We start from the raw sequence: 17489 nt of genomic DNA on the forward strand, positions 1-17489 counted from the left end.
CCTTCGCTATGCAAGTTGCGAGTCCACGTTTCTCATAAATTGTAGAGTATTTTTCTTCGTTTTGTCTGTGTGTACATAAATACAAATTACTTCCTGACAAAAACCTAGTTTTCTGCCCCAAGTGTGATTTTTGTTCGTCTAACGATAATAGAAGTGGCAGGGATATATTTGAAAATATTTTTGAGTGATATATCTGACGGCTGAATGTGTGGTAGCTTCCTAATATTATGGCTCCTGGTTTTTGCATGTCATCACCTAATTAAAATGTCAATCAGCGGGAAAATTAAATCAAAAGCTTTTTTTTTTCGTCTGAAAAACTTTCATAAAATATAAATATAAAATATAAAATATAAAATATAAACTCTGAGCCTCGCAGATGATTAAGCAGATTTGAAAGCTGATAAGATGATTTACACAGTGATATTCTTTGAAAAAATTACTTTATATGTAATGTATCAAATTTATTTTAAATGCTTCGTTTAAAAAGTTATTTTTATCTAATTTTCGAGTGAATTTTAAAATAACGTTTAGTCGCTTCCTTACCTAAAATTTTAAGCCAATTTTTAGATAAATTAAAAATTTTTGCCTATATTTTGGGCAGTGTCATTCTTGAATGACTTCTAATATCGTTTATGATTGGACGAAATATCCTGAGAATCTCCTTTTACACCAATAGGAGTTGCGTGTACTAGCGTCCATTTTGTTTACATTGCAAAGCTCGTACCGGGTATCGTTCTAGGACAACTGCTAGTTTCGATTTATTACTTGTAAGCTTGATTAACGATTTAAATATGAGCACGCCAAAAAATTCAGAAGGTGCTCCACAGCCTTCAAAAATAAGGAAAGTTGATACATCACTGGGTAAGTTCCTTACGGAGAGGAAAAATATTTCTCTTAAACTACCGGCAAGAACTATAGCTACCTTAGGCTTAGTAAATAGTAGTAGTAGACTTTACTTATAGAAGTTAAAAATGATGTCTTTCCCACTATAGAAACGCCATACGAGATACGACAAACTTTCTCACTCATTTTCTTCTAGAAGATTTTAAAAATATGATAAGCTGTTATAGGTACTAAAGAAGTTACTTAGGATTCAATAGGTATAGTGGTTTCAGTGTTTATTACTATTAGGCCGTTGCTAACTTAGCCAAGTCATTTTTTAAAACCATTTATGCCAGTCTTGTCACTTGTCAGACAGTCAGAACTCTCTTTGAATGGCCTGATGATTTATCTATAAGTTCTATTAAATTATATTAATGTTCTATGCTTCTATCATTGATTAATCACTGGATCCGGAACATCTTCTGAGGATGGTATTATTGCAGATTAACTACATCAAAAAAAAAGGGTGTTTTTTTTTTTTAATTATATGTTTTTTGGGGTGTAGATTACAAATCTGAAATCCATTTTTGGCGGTCGGCATCGGAAAACCGATTTTTTGCAATAATACCGATCACACGTAGCGCTCAACATCTTGAATGAAACTTACCCGTTGCACTGCAACGGGTAAAGAAGACGAAAATGTTACCCGTTGCACTGCAACGGGTAACATTTTCGTCTTCTTTGTCCATAAATCTGGAGATACATTGCCACATCGAAAGATCACAACCTAACGCCAACTCGCAGGTTGGGTTGGTTCGCCCAGGTTCCTTTTAGATCAAAATGCTATCTAAAAAAAGGAACTTGGCTGACTTAACCCAACCTAAGAGCTTTTTGTAAAATTTCGATGAACAATCCGACCCTTTTTATAAAGGTGAGTGGGTAACGTAAGTTACGTAACCCCCATGTTAGTAAATAAAGGTGAGTGGGTAACGTAAGTTACGTAACCCCCATGTTAGTAAGTCGCGAAAAAAATCGGTTTTCCGATGCCGACCGCCAAAAATGGATTTCAGATTCGTAATCTACACCCCAAAAAACATATAATTAAAAAAAAACACCCTTTTTTTTTGGATGTAGTTAATCTGCAATAATACCCTGAGGATTGCTTGAGTTGGGAGTCCTAGCCTCCTAGGGTTCTTAGTTAGCCTAACCTAAAGTCCAAATTGAGGCAGGATGATAACCCAATGATTGAGAGGTGGTTGTCTTATAAGTTATAGTAGGCAATTAGGCATTGCCATTAGTACCTAGCTAAGTATTAACCCTTTCCCAGGCAGACATAGAAATTTGATGAAATTGCAATAGGTATATGATGATTGTACAATTTGTACTTGAAAGTATGACCAATTCTAAGATATAGGGTAAACGCGGTATATTCCGACACATTAAGGACGTAGAAAAAAATGAATGGGGTAAACACGGTATATTCTGACACATTAATGACGCATTGAGAAATGAAAAACTAAAAAAAACCCTATGCGTTGCTCAAGTTCTGTTTGCTTTGCCTGACTCTCAAAACACCGCACGAGGCACCAGCAATGATGAAACGTCACAAAATGTTGCCATATTTATTTAAAAGCCTTTAGAATGCAAACCAACCAAATCCCTATATTCTGACACTGTGTGTGACTATATTTAGCACGTGGTGAGACGTATTCCGACCGCGCTTCAAATTGTACTGATACGTAATTCCGACGTCCACGTGTTCAAATTCCGATCGCTGTGTGAGCTGTATTGGAATACAACACGGCTTTGAATTAGAATACTATTGAAAATTAACAGTTATTAAGCTTTTAATTAAGAAACTTTTAATTTTTCCACACAGCTTGGAATGAGCTGTGTGTGTCCAATTCAAGTTGTGTCATAATTAGTTTTTATGTGTCTAAATCCATTTCTCAACTTAATCATCTATTAATTTATTTACCACTTGAAATCAGCAAATACAAGTATACTTAAAGGATTCCTAATATATTCACAGACGTATTTAAAAGTCTCAAACCATAATATTCTTTCTACACAAACAGTTTATCACTATTTGGTAGAGCAAGGTCAACTGTCAACTTTGACACATTTTTCGATGATCTCATTGGGTGGCATGCACCGTCTCTCTTTGGATCTCAACATTTTCCCGCTGGATGGCCCAGACCTAGTGTTTTGGCAGTAGTTTGACGCGCAAATGTATGACATCACCATTTCAACCATCAACGAATGCATGGAACTAAAACAAAGCTTAATATAAAGGAAACACTAGAGAGGTGTCGGAATTACCCACGATGTCGGAATATACCGCGTTTACCCTGGCTACAAAAAAAAGCTCTAAATCTGCGCAACTCGAGTTCTGTTTGCTTTACGTCACTCTCAAAACACCGCACTATGCGCCAACAACAATGAAACGTCACAAACTGTTGCCATATTTATATAAAAGCCTTTAGAATGCAAACCTACCCAATCCATATATTCCAACGCTGTGTGTGACTAAATTTGGCATTTTGTGAGATTAATTCTGGCTGTGCTTCAAGCTCTACTAATTCGTAATTCCAACCCTCTTGTGTTCGAATCCCAATTGCTGTGTGAGCTGTATTGGAATACAACACAGCTGGGAATTAGAACATTATTAAGTATTGAACACTACTTAATTAAGCTGTTAATTAAGAGCTATTAAGCTTTTAATTAGGAAAATTTTAATTTTTGCACACAGCTCGAAATGACTAATGAGCTGTGTGTGTCTAATTCCAAGCTGTGTCGGAATTAGTTTTTATGTGTCTAAAACCGTCTCTTAACTCAATCATCTATTAATTTATTTACCACTTGAAATCAGCAAATACAAGTATACCTAAAGGATTCCTAATATATTCACAGACTTATTTAAAAGTCTCAAACCATAATATTCTTTCTACATAAACAGTTTATCACTATTTGGTAGAGCAAGGTCTACTATCAACTTTGACACATTCTTCGATGTTCTCACTGGGTGACGTGCACTGTCTCTTTTTGGATCTTAACATTTGCCTGCCAGATGGCCCAGACCTAGTGTTTTGGCAATAGTATGGCGTGCAATAGTATGAGGTCACTATTTCAACCATCAACAAATGCGTGGAACTAAGACAAAGCTTAATATAAAGGAAAAAGTTGAAAAGTGTCAGAATTACCCACGATGTCGGAATATACGGCGTTTACCCTATTTACTCGTAAGCATTTTTTTTTTAAATTTCATCTATGAGTAGTAAATCACAATTAATGAAGTGATCATATATGGGGCCTTGCCGCATAGTGACAAAACGGAGATTTCTTAGAATCATTTCAATTTTAATTTTTTTCATTTACCCAAGATTTAAACCAATTTCTTACAATCTTATGTATGATAAGTCTGGTATCAATGATACCGGTACCTACTTTACTGGTCTACCTTTAGGACTCAAAAATGAATTTGAAGGAGAGTCTAAAATATTAACTATCTATGAACAAGTAAGAAATACCTACCCTGCTTATGGTCATGGATATTTCTTGTGAGCCCTTGCTATTTTGTAATCAAAATTAAATTATAACAGCATGTTTCTGTCCAATAAATTTTGAAAATTTACTGTGAAACTGACCTTTTACTCCTGTGATTTTCAGAAAATTTATCCCAATATTCCAGTTTGGCTTCCATTGAAATACTAGGAACTTTTATATTAATGCCAAATAAACCTGTTTATAAATTAGGTCCTTGACTGTGGTGGAGGTATAATTCACTTTTAAATATTGTAACTTCATGTTTCAGCAAACAATTTTCTTATAAGATGGAGTGAAAGTACAAATTAATTTCCATTTGCATGTAAATTTAAATTATAAGAAATTTATGTTTGTGCAAGGCATTTTTCCCCATAAAAACTTTCAAAAAAGAAATCAAAAGTTGATTTGAACTAAAATTGTTTCTGCTTATTGTTGGTGTCTAGTATTGCTGATCAGCCAAATTCCACTGTACAATTGTTGTGATAAGATTCAAGCAAATTTGAATGGTATGACTAGATCACAAAAATCATTATGCTTGCAAAATTACTCAGAAAAAATTTACTTTTTACAACCTGAAAATTGAACCCTGGATTTAAATTTCATTGATTTTAATGTTGTTCTTTTTCAGCAGACGACTCTTTCTCCCGAGAGTATGACGTGGCCACCCAGAAAGCCCTGGAAGACATTGACATTTGCCAAAATGAAATTGATCAGCTCATTGAAAAAGCCAGTGAGGAAATACTTAAGGTGGAACAGAAATACAATCAATTGAGAAAACCATTTTTTGAGAAGAGAAGTGACATTATCAAGAAAATCCCAAACTTTTGGGTCACATCTTTTGTGAACCATCCACTGATCTCCAATATTCTAGATGAAGAAGAGGAGGAATGCCTGCATCATCTCACCAAATTAGATGTTGAAGAATTTGATGATATAAAAAGTGGATACAGAATTAATTTCTATTTTGATACCAATCCTTACTTCAGCAATGATGTCCTCACCAAAGAATTTCATCTTGGTTCATCAGGTTTGTTGTGTTTATTATTTCATGTTTTGATTTGTGTTTATTGCTTGCAGCTTCTTGGCTTCTTGATACTTTTTAGGTTATATATATTCCTTATTCTATAGACTGATACTCAATTTTATTATTTTCCCCAAGCTTTTCTAGCTAGTTTTCTTAATGCAAAGATACCATATTCATGATTCTGCCTTTAATAATTGGCTAATATATATCTGCTGCTACAGGCGATCCGACCTCTCAATCAACAACTATCAATTGGAAAGAAGGTCATAATTTATTGAGCAAATTTGAGGAGCAGCTGCAGAAAAATGGGGGCAGTTCAGCAAGCTCCAGCAGAGGCAAGAAGAGGCCTCTGGAGACCCGCTCCTTCTTCAGGTGGTTTACAGACCATGGCGATCCTTCCTCTGACGACATTGCTGAGGTAAGAAGATGTAACCTAAAGATTAGTTTTTTTTAATGGTTGTTCTGCTCTGATTTCATCACCTGATACAGCCGTTGTTTCGCTCTGCTCAGCTGATGCAGACAGTTCTCAGGATTGCTTTCACTAGGTATTCGATAGCCAACCATTCTTTGCATTTTTTGAGATATTTAGGTACTTTTATCTAATTTAACATGTAAATTTTTTTCTATCTCTGGTTCTTATTGATCATTTAAATTTCTCAAGTCACTAGGACATTGTCCGTGTGATAGCAAGTGCCTGTGATCATCGTTAATCAGCTGTTGGCGACTCGAAGACCACAGCATTTGCTGACCTGCTCTTGTGCTGCTCAGGTTATCAAGGACGACATTTGGCCAAATCCTCTTCACTATTTCCTGGTGCCTGACATCGAAGTGGAGAACGGCGACGAGGAGGAGGATGACGGCGAGGATGGTGAAGATGAGGAAGAAGGCATAGAGGAAGATGATGACGAGGAAGAGGAGGAAGAAGAAGATGACGATGAAGAAGAGAACGCGCGTGCTGCTGAGCAAGGTTAGCTAGTGGTGCTTATTCAAGGATTTCCTTTCAAAATATGTTTAGTGAATATTTTTTCCAAGTACGTACATAAATCAAACTACAGGTAATGCATTATTATACCAGGGTTTTATTAACCTCCTCTTTATCTTGTAAAACTTGGAGTTTCCGTAGTCACCTTGCACCCTCAGCAAATATCTGCTCACTAGTAATAGACATGTTCACTGTAAATTGAGCATTAATAGCATTTTACAATACCCAATTCACTTAGGAATAATTTATTAAATTAGTTTATCTTCTGAATGGCCGCGATGGGCCGCGTTGCTGAGATGAGCTGGTGTGTGGCAGCAGTTGCAAGTCGTTCTTATAGTAATTTGTTTGGAATAATTAATTTATGGAGAGAAATTTGGCACTGAGCATTTTTGTGCAGGTAAAAGGACCTAACTAAAAATAGTATTGAGTGTTCTACCTAAAAATAAAAAATATGTGTAAAAATGGGTGTACTACCTAAAAGGCCCTCCTGTCAGTTATAATAAATTTGTTTTGATTCTTAACTTATTCCTAATTTTTGTTGATTCTCTTAGAATCAAGAAATTTATTGGAAATCTATCATGAAGAAAATTTTGAACTTGTATGCCACATGCCACTGTTTATATTTGCCCTTCATTTACTGGCAAATATTATTTCGTCTCAAGCTTTAATGAGCCACCAGACAATCTGCCTGTTGAACAGGTAATTGGATATTCTCAAAAACTATTGATCTCCTATTCCTTAATTCGTTTAGATGTGTGATTAATTTTTTGAATTAAATTCAGCTGAATTAATTGGTTCTTCCAAAGTAGAAGTACTGATTAAGCTTGAAAATTGTGTTCCAACATAATAAAAAGTATTGCTTGATTTTAGATGCCGCTATTTATTTGAAGTCAAAAATCAATCAATACGTGTTTTGTTATACTTTCTTTATTGCACGCACCATTTCCCCTATTCATCACTTACCCATCGTTGACTGGATATTTTCTTGCAGATGACGCAGGTGGTGAAAAGGAAGATGAGGGCGACGCCAACGAAGCCAATAGCAAGACTTGAAGATTGTGGCCGCTGTTTTCTAAGTTTAAGGCTTCTCTGTGTCCCATTACAGCTCGTATTATAAACCTTCACCGCCAGACTTGTTAACAGTGCTGGTAGGTAGAGCATCATAAAATTGCTCGATTGGTCTTTTGGCGGTACAGGTCAAAACAGGCTCGTCATATGTTATGATAACTTGGCATGTTGTGAGTGCGACAGAACGGTATGATTTTCATGTTCCGAGCCTTATTTGTTTAGAATTCATCAAGGAAGCAGAATTTATGAATTTCGTTTTGAAGCAAGTTATTTTCGAATTCAATTATTTTCTGTACCATCCGCATCACGCAAACGCTTTTTTATCCATTTGGACTAATTGTTTCAGCAGTTGAAGACGTAAATTCTCTTTGAATTTTCCCTCGTGCTAATGCTGACTTATGTTTGGGACTTGTGTATTTGTACATCAAGAATGCTACTGAATTGTGATGTTCATGTTTATCATTTACCGTTCGCCCTTATCAGTCTTGTCAGCCTGGCACAAAACGTTTGCTTGTCTCGGGAAAAAGAATGAAATTAGTAGCAATATTGAAACGGCTCGAGTGAGGGATGAAGTCAAATTAACTGCATATTGTCTCATGGAGGTCAATGTTGTTCATCAAACAATCCTTTATGAAAAGCTTGATAGAATTGTTTCTTAGATTCCAAGGTGGGAGCGTAAAACATTTTATGTGTTCATGCGCGAGATTTTGAGGTTAGCGGTTTTATTTTCACACTAGCCGAAATTGTTCACTGCTCTGAACTTGTTAGTAACGTCTTTGAATCGAATCTTTTTTAAAGAAGCTAGCTTTAGAGATCGGACTTCTACGTCACTAAGTTTCACGCCAATGTTTAAAGGCCATAAGCTTTCAACGTTGACCCTCGTTCTCTACTTTTTATTTCAGACATTTTTTGTAGCTACTGTTCAGACGAGCGACCTTGTTTCAGGAATCTACTGTGAACAGATGAAAAGACTTATCGACTCCATTTGAATTTCCGTCAGTAACTCTTGATTTTGCGAGCTGTTTTTGATAATCTGAATGGATGTACTCGAAGGAATACAATTTTTATTTGCCATGTTGCTCATTATTACCAAAGATTCTATTGTTCAGTACTTGATCAAGCTTCGACATGTTCTTTGAACCCTACCGTTAAACATCGCCCGGGATGTTTAGCGGTAGTCGAAACAACGAAATATATTCAACTGAAAAAGGGATGAAAACGACTTGAATGAGGGAAATTTATTTTAGAAGTTTAGAATGATTATATATTACAATTCTCGGCATAATGTAGGAGAATATACTAATAATATGTACACTCTTTGAACACACTGATCAACTAAATGTACCTATCACTGACGCCGCAGGGAGTCAACTGTGGATCAATACCAGTTATGTCTCGCTTCCTGCTCGTGCAGTATTAGTAGCTTCAAAAATTATACGCGAATAACAAGCGCACGGGTCTAATACACTTACTTAGAATCATCTATTTAGGAAAACAAACCATCACTATGATAAAATTTTTTAAATTAAATGAACGAACTGCTTTATCTTGGCGGATTAACGGAGCATAGCCTTGTCTCCAGGTGTAATGTTTGGACTGGTCAAATTTACAGCTCGTTCAAATTAATATTCAATTACTCGGATAACTTTCTATTAGTGTATGATAATATGAATGCACTTGCATTACATTCGCCAATGATTGGCACGCACATCGTTGCATTACTCTGCTGTTCGTTGGGAACTTGATGCCAAACATCAACGTTGGGCTCATCGGAAGAATTTGCCGAAAAATGAAGATGAAAATCCACCATCTACAAAGGGATCTGAAAGACAGCACAACGGATACAAAAATTGTTTTTAAACTGGAAAAAATAAAGTTCCACCCAATTAAGATACTGTAATTTTAACCTGCAAATTAAGCCCCGCGCTCTAGATACTCGATGTTTGAGTTGAACAGTAATTTTTGTTTGATAAAAACGTATACATGTATGACCTGGACATTTAACGAGATGTTAAAAAAAAAACTTATTTATTTAAGTCATATATTAGATAGGAGGATTCCATTCGATTCGCCGATTGGTCCTCGAATATTCTAAGAAATCATGTCATCTCTACAAACCGAGTTGTGAAACTCTTGTTTGACCAACACTAAGTGTCGGTAATTAGTGACAGGTACTGTATTGTCCTGTTTGTAAAACGACAATTGACGGAGAAGCCGAGCTTCACCTGAGCAACATTATAGAAATGTAGGCTCGGAACTCGTCTCACCTGGCACGAGGCTACTCGCTGTCCCCGGCTGAATCTCGGTGACGGTGACCTCTTCCTTGCCGCTGCTGTCACGGTACGTGCGACGTTCTTCTATCACCTGCACAGGTAGTTACATCTCGTCATGATTGTTTATACAGAACAAGGGGGCAGAAAATGGATGATTTATGCAAGGGGAGAGAGAATGGCTGATTTATACAAGGTGACAGAAAAAGGCAGATTTATACAAGGGGACAGAGAATGGCTGATTTATTCAATGAGACAGAGAATGGCTGATTTTTGAAAGAAGACAAAATGGTTGATATATTTATTTGTTAGTGTTTTTATTCGTTAAATGGAAACCTGGCAAAGAATAATCAGGAGTTTGGATTTTGTAATTAAGGTTCGGACCAGAAATAAGAAACAATTTTTTTAATAAAGTTAAGTTTCAAGTATTAAAATGATAATGCACAAATACTTGCATTAATTACTCAACCCTGCATCTAATAAAGTATAGGTAGTGTCTAAATGATGAAACTCTTCAAAAATATCATCAAACCGAACTAAATCTGCATCAAAATGAACGAATTCTCTCATTTGGTTTGATCATAAACATTTTAACCGCGGCCTAGAAACGACGTGTTAAACCAAACGATCCATTCCGACACTCCCGCTGAGTTCACTATAAGATAGAGAATGTTCTCCCCGCATTCGTACACCATCAGGGCGGACGGTCCTGCTGATGGAGGTGGACGTAAAGCTCCGTCGGACTGTGGGTTCATGAGGGATCAGAGGAGCTGGAGCGCCGCTGTAGCCTGGCCCATCCTTCAGGAGTTCCTGCAGGTTATTACGGGGCCTGCAGAGAGTATTAAAACATAGAAATGGTTTCACGAGATCGAGCGTATCATTTCAACTACAAACTGAGGCACACAAACAAAGAGCAATAACACTCGGGAAAAAACTAGTATATCTTCGAGAGCAGTAAAAAATTAAATGCCCGCCTAGCATTGAAGGAGATGATAGAAATGCTGACCTACTTGGCGCACATAATAATATGATTCAAAATAAAAACAGATCACGTCTCTTCACATATTTCCTAGACATTTCATCAATAAAACTATAATCTCAAGCATTGACGTTCCTCGGAAGAATAACTTGTGAACGAAATTTTGCCAACTAGAGGTTGTTAATTTATTCATAATTCGTAGGCATGAAATTTGGACGCGACGATGTATTTTATTCTATTTTTAAACAAACTCCATTATATCCGCTCATTAATTTCTATCAATAGTTGAAAGTTTGTTCATCGCTGAGTTATCATTATCGAGGCTACTGGACTTTTCATGGATTAAATACCATATAGGCACTATTCATAGAAGCACTAAGATACCATATGAACTAGAACAAAAAGAAGTCCGAGATGAGTTTTCTTGTCAAATTACATTGAATGAACAAATTACTTGATAACACGTCTTGGTCAAAACACTATTCTCTGCCTTGGCTCAACACTGGATACATGCTACTCATCGTTCTATTTCAGAATGCAAACAAGAAATAATAATAATAATAATAAATGAATAAATAACAGAGCATATCATTAAGTTCATAAGTGCTTATTGTTGCATGAAAAGAAGTTGAAAAGCTGAGCAGTTATTCCTGAACTCTTAAGTTTTGAAAGCCTTTAATCAAGATGCAAACAAATAAAATTTCCCGTAAAAATACTCACTGTTTATCTAAATCTTGGTCTTCTTTCAGTAGATTCTCCCTGGCAGGTGGAGAATGGAGCCCATATCCTGTGCGTTAAAAGATGTGATGTTGGAAAACCGTTGCTTACAATTATAATAGGTGCGGTAGTTGGCAAGAGCTGCGAAATTCTCAAATTCAACAGATAGTGAGTAACCTTAATGGGGAATTATGATCAAAATGATAGTTATTCCTAAAATACTTCGTTAAAGAAATGTCTCAAAAAATATAACTCAGTACTCACTGCAGTGAGTGACAGAGAGCGCATTTTCTCGTAGACGAAAACATGAAGTCACGGACGGACAGACAGACAGACAGACGGACATGGCGAGCACAATAGTGAATTTTTTCCATAAATGAGAAAATGCGCTCAAAACTAAACTAGAACCTGAACTAAAAACTAGACTAAAAACTAAACTAAAAACAAAATTAAAAACTAAACTAAAACTTTCGTCTCGTCGACGAAAGCGTGAAGTCATGGACAGACGGACAGCCAGACAGACGGACATGGCGAGCACAATAGTGCATTTTTTCTCTAAAGAGAAAATGCACTAAAAACGTACAGCTTTGTCATATTAACTGCCGATGCATCTTCACAGTTGATATGAAATGTAGGTACAAAAAGTTCACCTTCAGGAACGTCAGGCTCATTATAAGGTCGCATCGTGTCACCCCTAGAAAAAGGCCGCAACATCTCGTCCATCATCCGGAATATGCTTCCAAACCTAGGAGAAAAATAAGTGCTTTAATATCATTAATAAGAAGCCAAGTGGGCTACAAATTAACTTGGCTTCTCGATACTATATCGAGTCAAATATAGAGCTAAAATAATGAGTCAGCACACGAAATGACTTCACAACAGTTGATCATTTGCAAAGAATAATTCACACAAGTTTGCAAGATTGCAACAACTGACTTACACCAACATTTCTTTACGTTTCTTCTTCAAAGCCAAATGAATGCCTTGTAAAAAATTACAAATGGAAGTCATTTGTATAATATTTCAAACAATTTGAGGTTTTGCTCAACAGACTGACCCAAAACTTCCATGAGGATTTTGAAAGGGCATAACTTCATGATGATGAAATTCCTGCGTTGTCGAGTCGTCCAGAGCCTCGTGGCTGTCTTGAGATGGAGTGGCAGAGTCTGGCAGAGCTTCAGGTGGCAACAGAGAATCTGGTGTTTTCAGGAACCTGTCTCGGGGACTGAGAGGTGTTGATGGGCCTGGTGAGCTGTTTGGTGGCGGCATCAATTGTGAATGATAGCCTGAAAATCATAAAGAAAATTAATAATTTTTTATTGTGTTAATTTTTAACACAAAACAAGAAACAGCAACTTCAGCCAGTTTCTTCACAATATTTAGTGTATGTTTATTGACCCAATGTAATTTGTTAAAATTATTAATGTCAAAGTTTTGCAGTCAAAAAATGAAAATACTTTGTACACCATGAAATATATCATTATTCATGGCAGTCATATTATGGAAGCATTTTAGGTTCATGCCACTCATTGCATACCCAAATAAAACAGCACAGTGCAGAGCCTACACAAAATTTTTGAATTAATTAAGTGATATTTGGTACCTGGGTCCAAGAAGTCCATGCTAGACATGGCTCTGTCAAGCATTTCCATCATCTGGTGCATTTGTTGGAAGGGATCAATGGAGCCATATTCTTGATGATAGTAACCATTGGGAGAAGAGGATTCCCAAGCCTCAGAATTAGGATGGTTGAAGAAAGGAAATGTGAAGGGTGTGAAGTAGGGATATTCCTCATCCATATGATTTCTGATGGATCAAACAAGAAATTAAAATAACAGTATTTCTTAATCAAAAACATGACCTAAAATTCTGATATGAATAAATAATAAATTTAATTTGAGCAAATCAGTTTCCCTACTCCAATCTCATCAAAATTCAGTATTGAACAATTTGGACAATTTAGTTGATTTTAACTTTTGATTCAAGTACACTATGCAATTAATACTTGTTTGTGGTGAGAAACTAAATATGCATTTATTATTTATAGATTTAATTTCATTTAACCCTCTACTGCCTGACATGAGTAACCAGAGCAATATTGTCACAAGCCTACTTCCCAAAAAGGATATGTTCTAGTGAGTGCAAAATGACTTGCACTGATGGTTACTGCCACATACAACAACTTTAAACTGTTCTCTGTTGTGTACAAACATCCTCAGATTGCTACACTCAATAGTCAATAGTTTACATATCATTCAAGTTGAAAGTTATGCTCCCAGAGAGGTGACATATGGCAGTAGAGAGTTAAATGGTCATCTACTGAAGATTAAGAGAAATGTTTACCAACATAAAAATACTTTATTTGAAAATTTTTTACTAAGAATCTTGTTAACTAATACTCAAAAACATCTTACAGTAAAAATACCATTCAGTAGAATACCAACCTTTCAGAAAAACGATCTTCATTGGGTACTGAATTGAACCCAAAAACTCTCCTAAAAAATTCCATCATATAAATGTTTGTAAAGATAGCATAAATGGCCAGATTCTGCAAAAAATTCAATTAATTAAATTTCTTAAAGTAATCAGGCTAACTAATAAGGTGACAACTAAGCTAGGTACCTGATTCAATACACGAGTATTTCTAAAATTCTAATGAAATGTTCAACTTAGACTAGTTGGCATATGGCAAATAAATTGCCTAACTATTACTGTAATAGCCTAAATTGGATATAAAAAATTGTAGTCTAGTTAGGAAAACATCTACTGTCAAACGGGGTACCTTATACGGGAAGATTGTGAGAGTTTTTTGTTAAGAACTTCTTACCATGAAACATTTCATAAACAAGTTTGGGCTCATCGAGTCATCATACCTAAAGGTCTTTGCAAGGGCTAGCATATGAAATTGATGAAAAAATTCCATATGCTATTGGTAAGGTGCCAGATATGAATATCTTCTGTGATTTTTACTTGTACTTGTTTTACCTTTATTGACATGATTACCATATCCATACATACATCATACATGTGCCATATGTGTGAGAATTTATGTTGCCATTTTATCATCTGTTTTGGATTGAGGTACAAAAATTCCATCAACAAAGTTATAAAATCAACACCAATTCTTTTTAATAGAGCAAATATTTCTTTTACTACAGACCTTGAGTCCTTGACAGAAGTAAACATTTTTTCAGGGATTTTTTAGAGCTGGTAAAAGTATGGTTTCTTAACTTCCTCTATGTTCATGCTAGCTTGCTAGGTACATAACATACCTAATACTACTACTAGTAACATTATCATAGGTAGTGTAGATAGGAAAAATGTTGAAAAGTATGCTATTTTTTTTTTAAATTGCAATATTTCAAAAATTCAACTATGTTTGCTGCTAAAACCTGCTATAACAATCTTATGCCGTGGCAGAGGACAGTTCCGATTTAACCTGCCCATCCCTTATTACAACGTGCCCGGCTGCCCGCTGGGTCGCTTGATGCCTGATGGTACCTACCTTAGCATACCTATAACCTAGAGGCTAGGTACATGATACAACTTTACACTAAGAAGTTCATAGATAGATATAATCATTTTTATCTCAGGTGAAGGGTTATTAAAATACCCTCTAAGGCTTTAATGCGTATCACAGTACTTTCATACGTTTCTGAAGGTCCAGATTCCAGAATGGAGCATCCTTTCAGGTTTCAGCCACCAGCCGAAAGCAATAGTTCAATGCTGATTGCGTCATAGCCAGTAAGCTGGATGTAAATGTAACCCTGTCCGCTGGGGCGGTAATGTAATATGATCGTACGTTCAGAGTGGAGGCCAATATGCAGGATCCAAGGGAACACATGATAATATTTATAATAGTAGAAGGAGTGGATCCGCAATGACTTTATTGACTCAGGATGTCATATTTTAATATTAAGGCTCAAAAATGCAATGCAGGGAAAACAGTAACAATAAACTAAAAACCCGAATCTTCCTCAAACTTCAACTCAAATCTTTTTACCCTAAACTGTTGATTCATTTGCACTTATTTTTCTATTTTCACAAATAATTTCTCCTTCCCAACATTGTTTTTACTGCTTTTTCAACATAAATGAAACAATAAATGATCCAAATACACACAAAGAGGGGAAAAATGATCAGAGAGGAATCAAAATTTTTTATTGTGATTTTGAATCTTTGCCATTATCATGGGGTTGTAAATGAACAAATTTGCGTTGTACTGTCAATGACCTAGCTTACACACGGCCTGCAGAACTCGACGCCCTCAAATGTTAACAATGAAGAAGCACATTTTATCGTTTTCAAGCGATACACGGAAAGAATGACGCTTCATAGTACAATAAAATTTTATAAGCAATAAAGCTAATAATATTGTTGAACTAATATTAATTCGTACATGGCATACAGCATGTTTCTAATTAAAGTTAAATCACATCATTAAAGTGGCGAGCCTTCTGTGGTTGACTGTCAATGAAATGTGGATAAAACGACCGGTAGACTTTAATATACTTTAAAAAAATATCGTAATTTCATCGCCATAAATCCGGATAGATTGAAAAGCAATGCACTTGTAGCAACACGAGACTAACATTAAATAATTGGCACTGTGACTTTGACATGTTCTACTGTCAATTACACAAGTCGCCACTGAGCAGCTACAGCGCTTAACTCGTCGCTTTTCCATAAAAAAACGTATAATACTGCTGCGATTTGTAGGGCTCCAGTGCCACCTACTAACTAAAAAAATTTTTGTTCGCGCTAGAAAGCTGTGCTCAGTTTTAGCTTTCCGTCTGTTAATCGTTTATTTTGAAGGCCGGACATGAGCTATGACGAAGTTAGTAGCATTGACGGATAATCGGTATTTAATATTAGCAACTAAATAAATTATAGCTTTAAACCTATCTAGTACTGTACAATTATAAAATCTAAGAAAAGAAATTATTATTGATAGAACGCTGCAAATTTTTTGCTTATCTTCGTCTAACAGTCGAAATTCCAATAAACTTCCTTGAAGTGTACAATATCTCTAGCATATTGTTCAAATGATTGAATCAAATGCACTTCATGAACACGTGCACATGCGCAATTTAAATTCGCGAGAAACAACCACCGAACATTATTGTAGTTAACCACAGATAAGCGTTGTGACGTATATTTTCACGGTATTTATTAAATGACAAGTGATGTGAACGTTTAGATAAGTTAATTTTCAACTATTCAACATGAGCATAAAACAAGCAAATCCCTTCACTGCCATAAGGCAATTTTTTCACATAAATAGGGCCTGGAACATGGAATAACACAGATACGAGTCCAAACATCGATGTGAAATACAGTGGGGGGAAATAAATATTCGTACACTTGAAAAAATCGTATTTTAATGTATGTAAGTACACAAACTTAACAGGAAAAGTGATTTAAATTACGCTGTCACGGGTCTTGAAGCGTCCAATGAACGAAGCAACTGTACTAAAAGGAACATTCAAGTGGCTAGCAATCTTCCTATAACTTTCTCCTTCCTTCCAACGCGATAGAATTAATTGTTTTTAGGAACTTGTTAGTTCTTTACCTTTAGCCATTTTTGAGACCTTCTTGTACTACGGGCAGTTGCAGAATGATCTGGTAGTTGCAAAATACGTTAACTCTGGTTGCTGATTACATTACTGGAACGTGCTACATGTTTCTAGTACATTCTGGAATGTTCTGGTGTGAAATATTAGTCAAAAGTTGTTTTGTACGAATACATTTTTGACCCGAAGAAGTTAACATGTTGCATTAATTTTTGTTGCATTGAGATTTAATTTCTATTGATGCTATTTTTGAATACAATGCGCCTCTATACATAATATAAATCACTTCTCCTGTTAAGTTTGTGTACTTACATACATTAAAATACGATTTTTCAAGTGTACGAATATTTATTTCCCCCCACTGTATAGAGTCATTATTATATTTGAAAGATAAAATCACAAGAAATATAATGAAAGACTACATCGCAATCATTCATCATACAAAGATGAAGCAATTTCAGGTACAGCGACGCATACGAGTTAATTATTTCAGACTACTGTTTAAGCA

General features: G+C 35.7%; 2 protein-coding genes across 4 annotated transcripts; one reads left to right on the forward strand and one right to left on the reverse strand.

Moving 5' to 3' along the window:
• The first annotated feature begins 655 nt into the window (after positions 1-655).
• LOC108682580 (protein SET) lies at positions 656-8516 on the forward strand. 2 transcript variants are annotated; one of them, XM_018171774.2, is made up of 5 exons: positions 656-861; positions 5000-5395; positions 5614-5810; positions 6161-6359; positions 7366-8516. In XM_018171774.2, the coding sequence occupies exons 1-5, from the start codon at positions 792-794 to the stop codon at positions 7425-7427; spliced, it is 924 nt and encodes a 307-aa protein (XP_018027263.1). In that variant the 5' UTR covers positions 656-791; the 3' UTR covers positions 7428-8516. The 2 variants fall into 2 exon arrangements, with proteins under 2 accessions (XP_018027263.1, XP_018027262.1); XM_018171773.2 differs by having other exon boundaries at positions 657-861; positions 4997-5395.
• Positions 8517-8668: 152 nt separating this feature from the next.
• LOC108682579 (HCLS1-associated protein X-1) lies at positions 8669-15114 on the reverse strand. 2 transcript variants are annotated; one of them, XM_018171770.2, is made up of 9 exons: positions 15060-15114; positions 13853-13956; positions 13012-13214; positions 12466-12694; positions 12059-12153; positions 11412-11478; positions 10403-10541; positions 9710-9806; positions 8669-9264 (listed from the first exon to the last, which is right to left on the reverse strand). In XM_018171770.2, exons 1-9 carry the CDS (start codon positions 15090-15092, stop codon positions 9209-9211), a joined length of 1023 nt encoding a protein of 340 aa, XP_018027259.1. In that variant the 5' UTR covers positions 15093-15114; the 3' UTR covers positions 8669-9208. The 2 variants fall into 2 exon arrangements, with proteins under 2 accessions (XP_018027259.1, XP_018027260.1); XM_018171771.2 differs by having other exon boundaries at positions 15052-15090.
• Positions 15115-17489: the final 2375 nt, after the last annotated feature.

Source organism: Hyalella azteca, unplaced genomic scaffold, assembly GCF_000764305.2.
Source record: "Hyalella azteca isolate HAZT.00-mixed unplaced genomic scaffold, Hazt_2.0.2 contig17115, whole genome shotgun sequence".
NCBI classification, from domain to species: Eukaryota; Metazoa; Arthropoda; class Malacostraca; order Amphipoda; family Hyalellidae; genus Hyalella; species Hyalella azteca.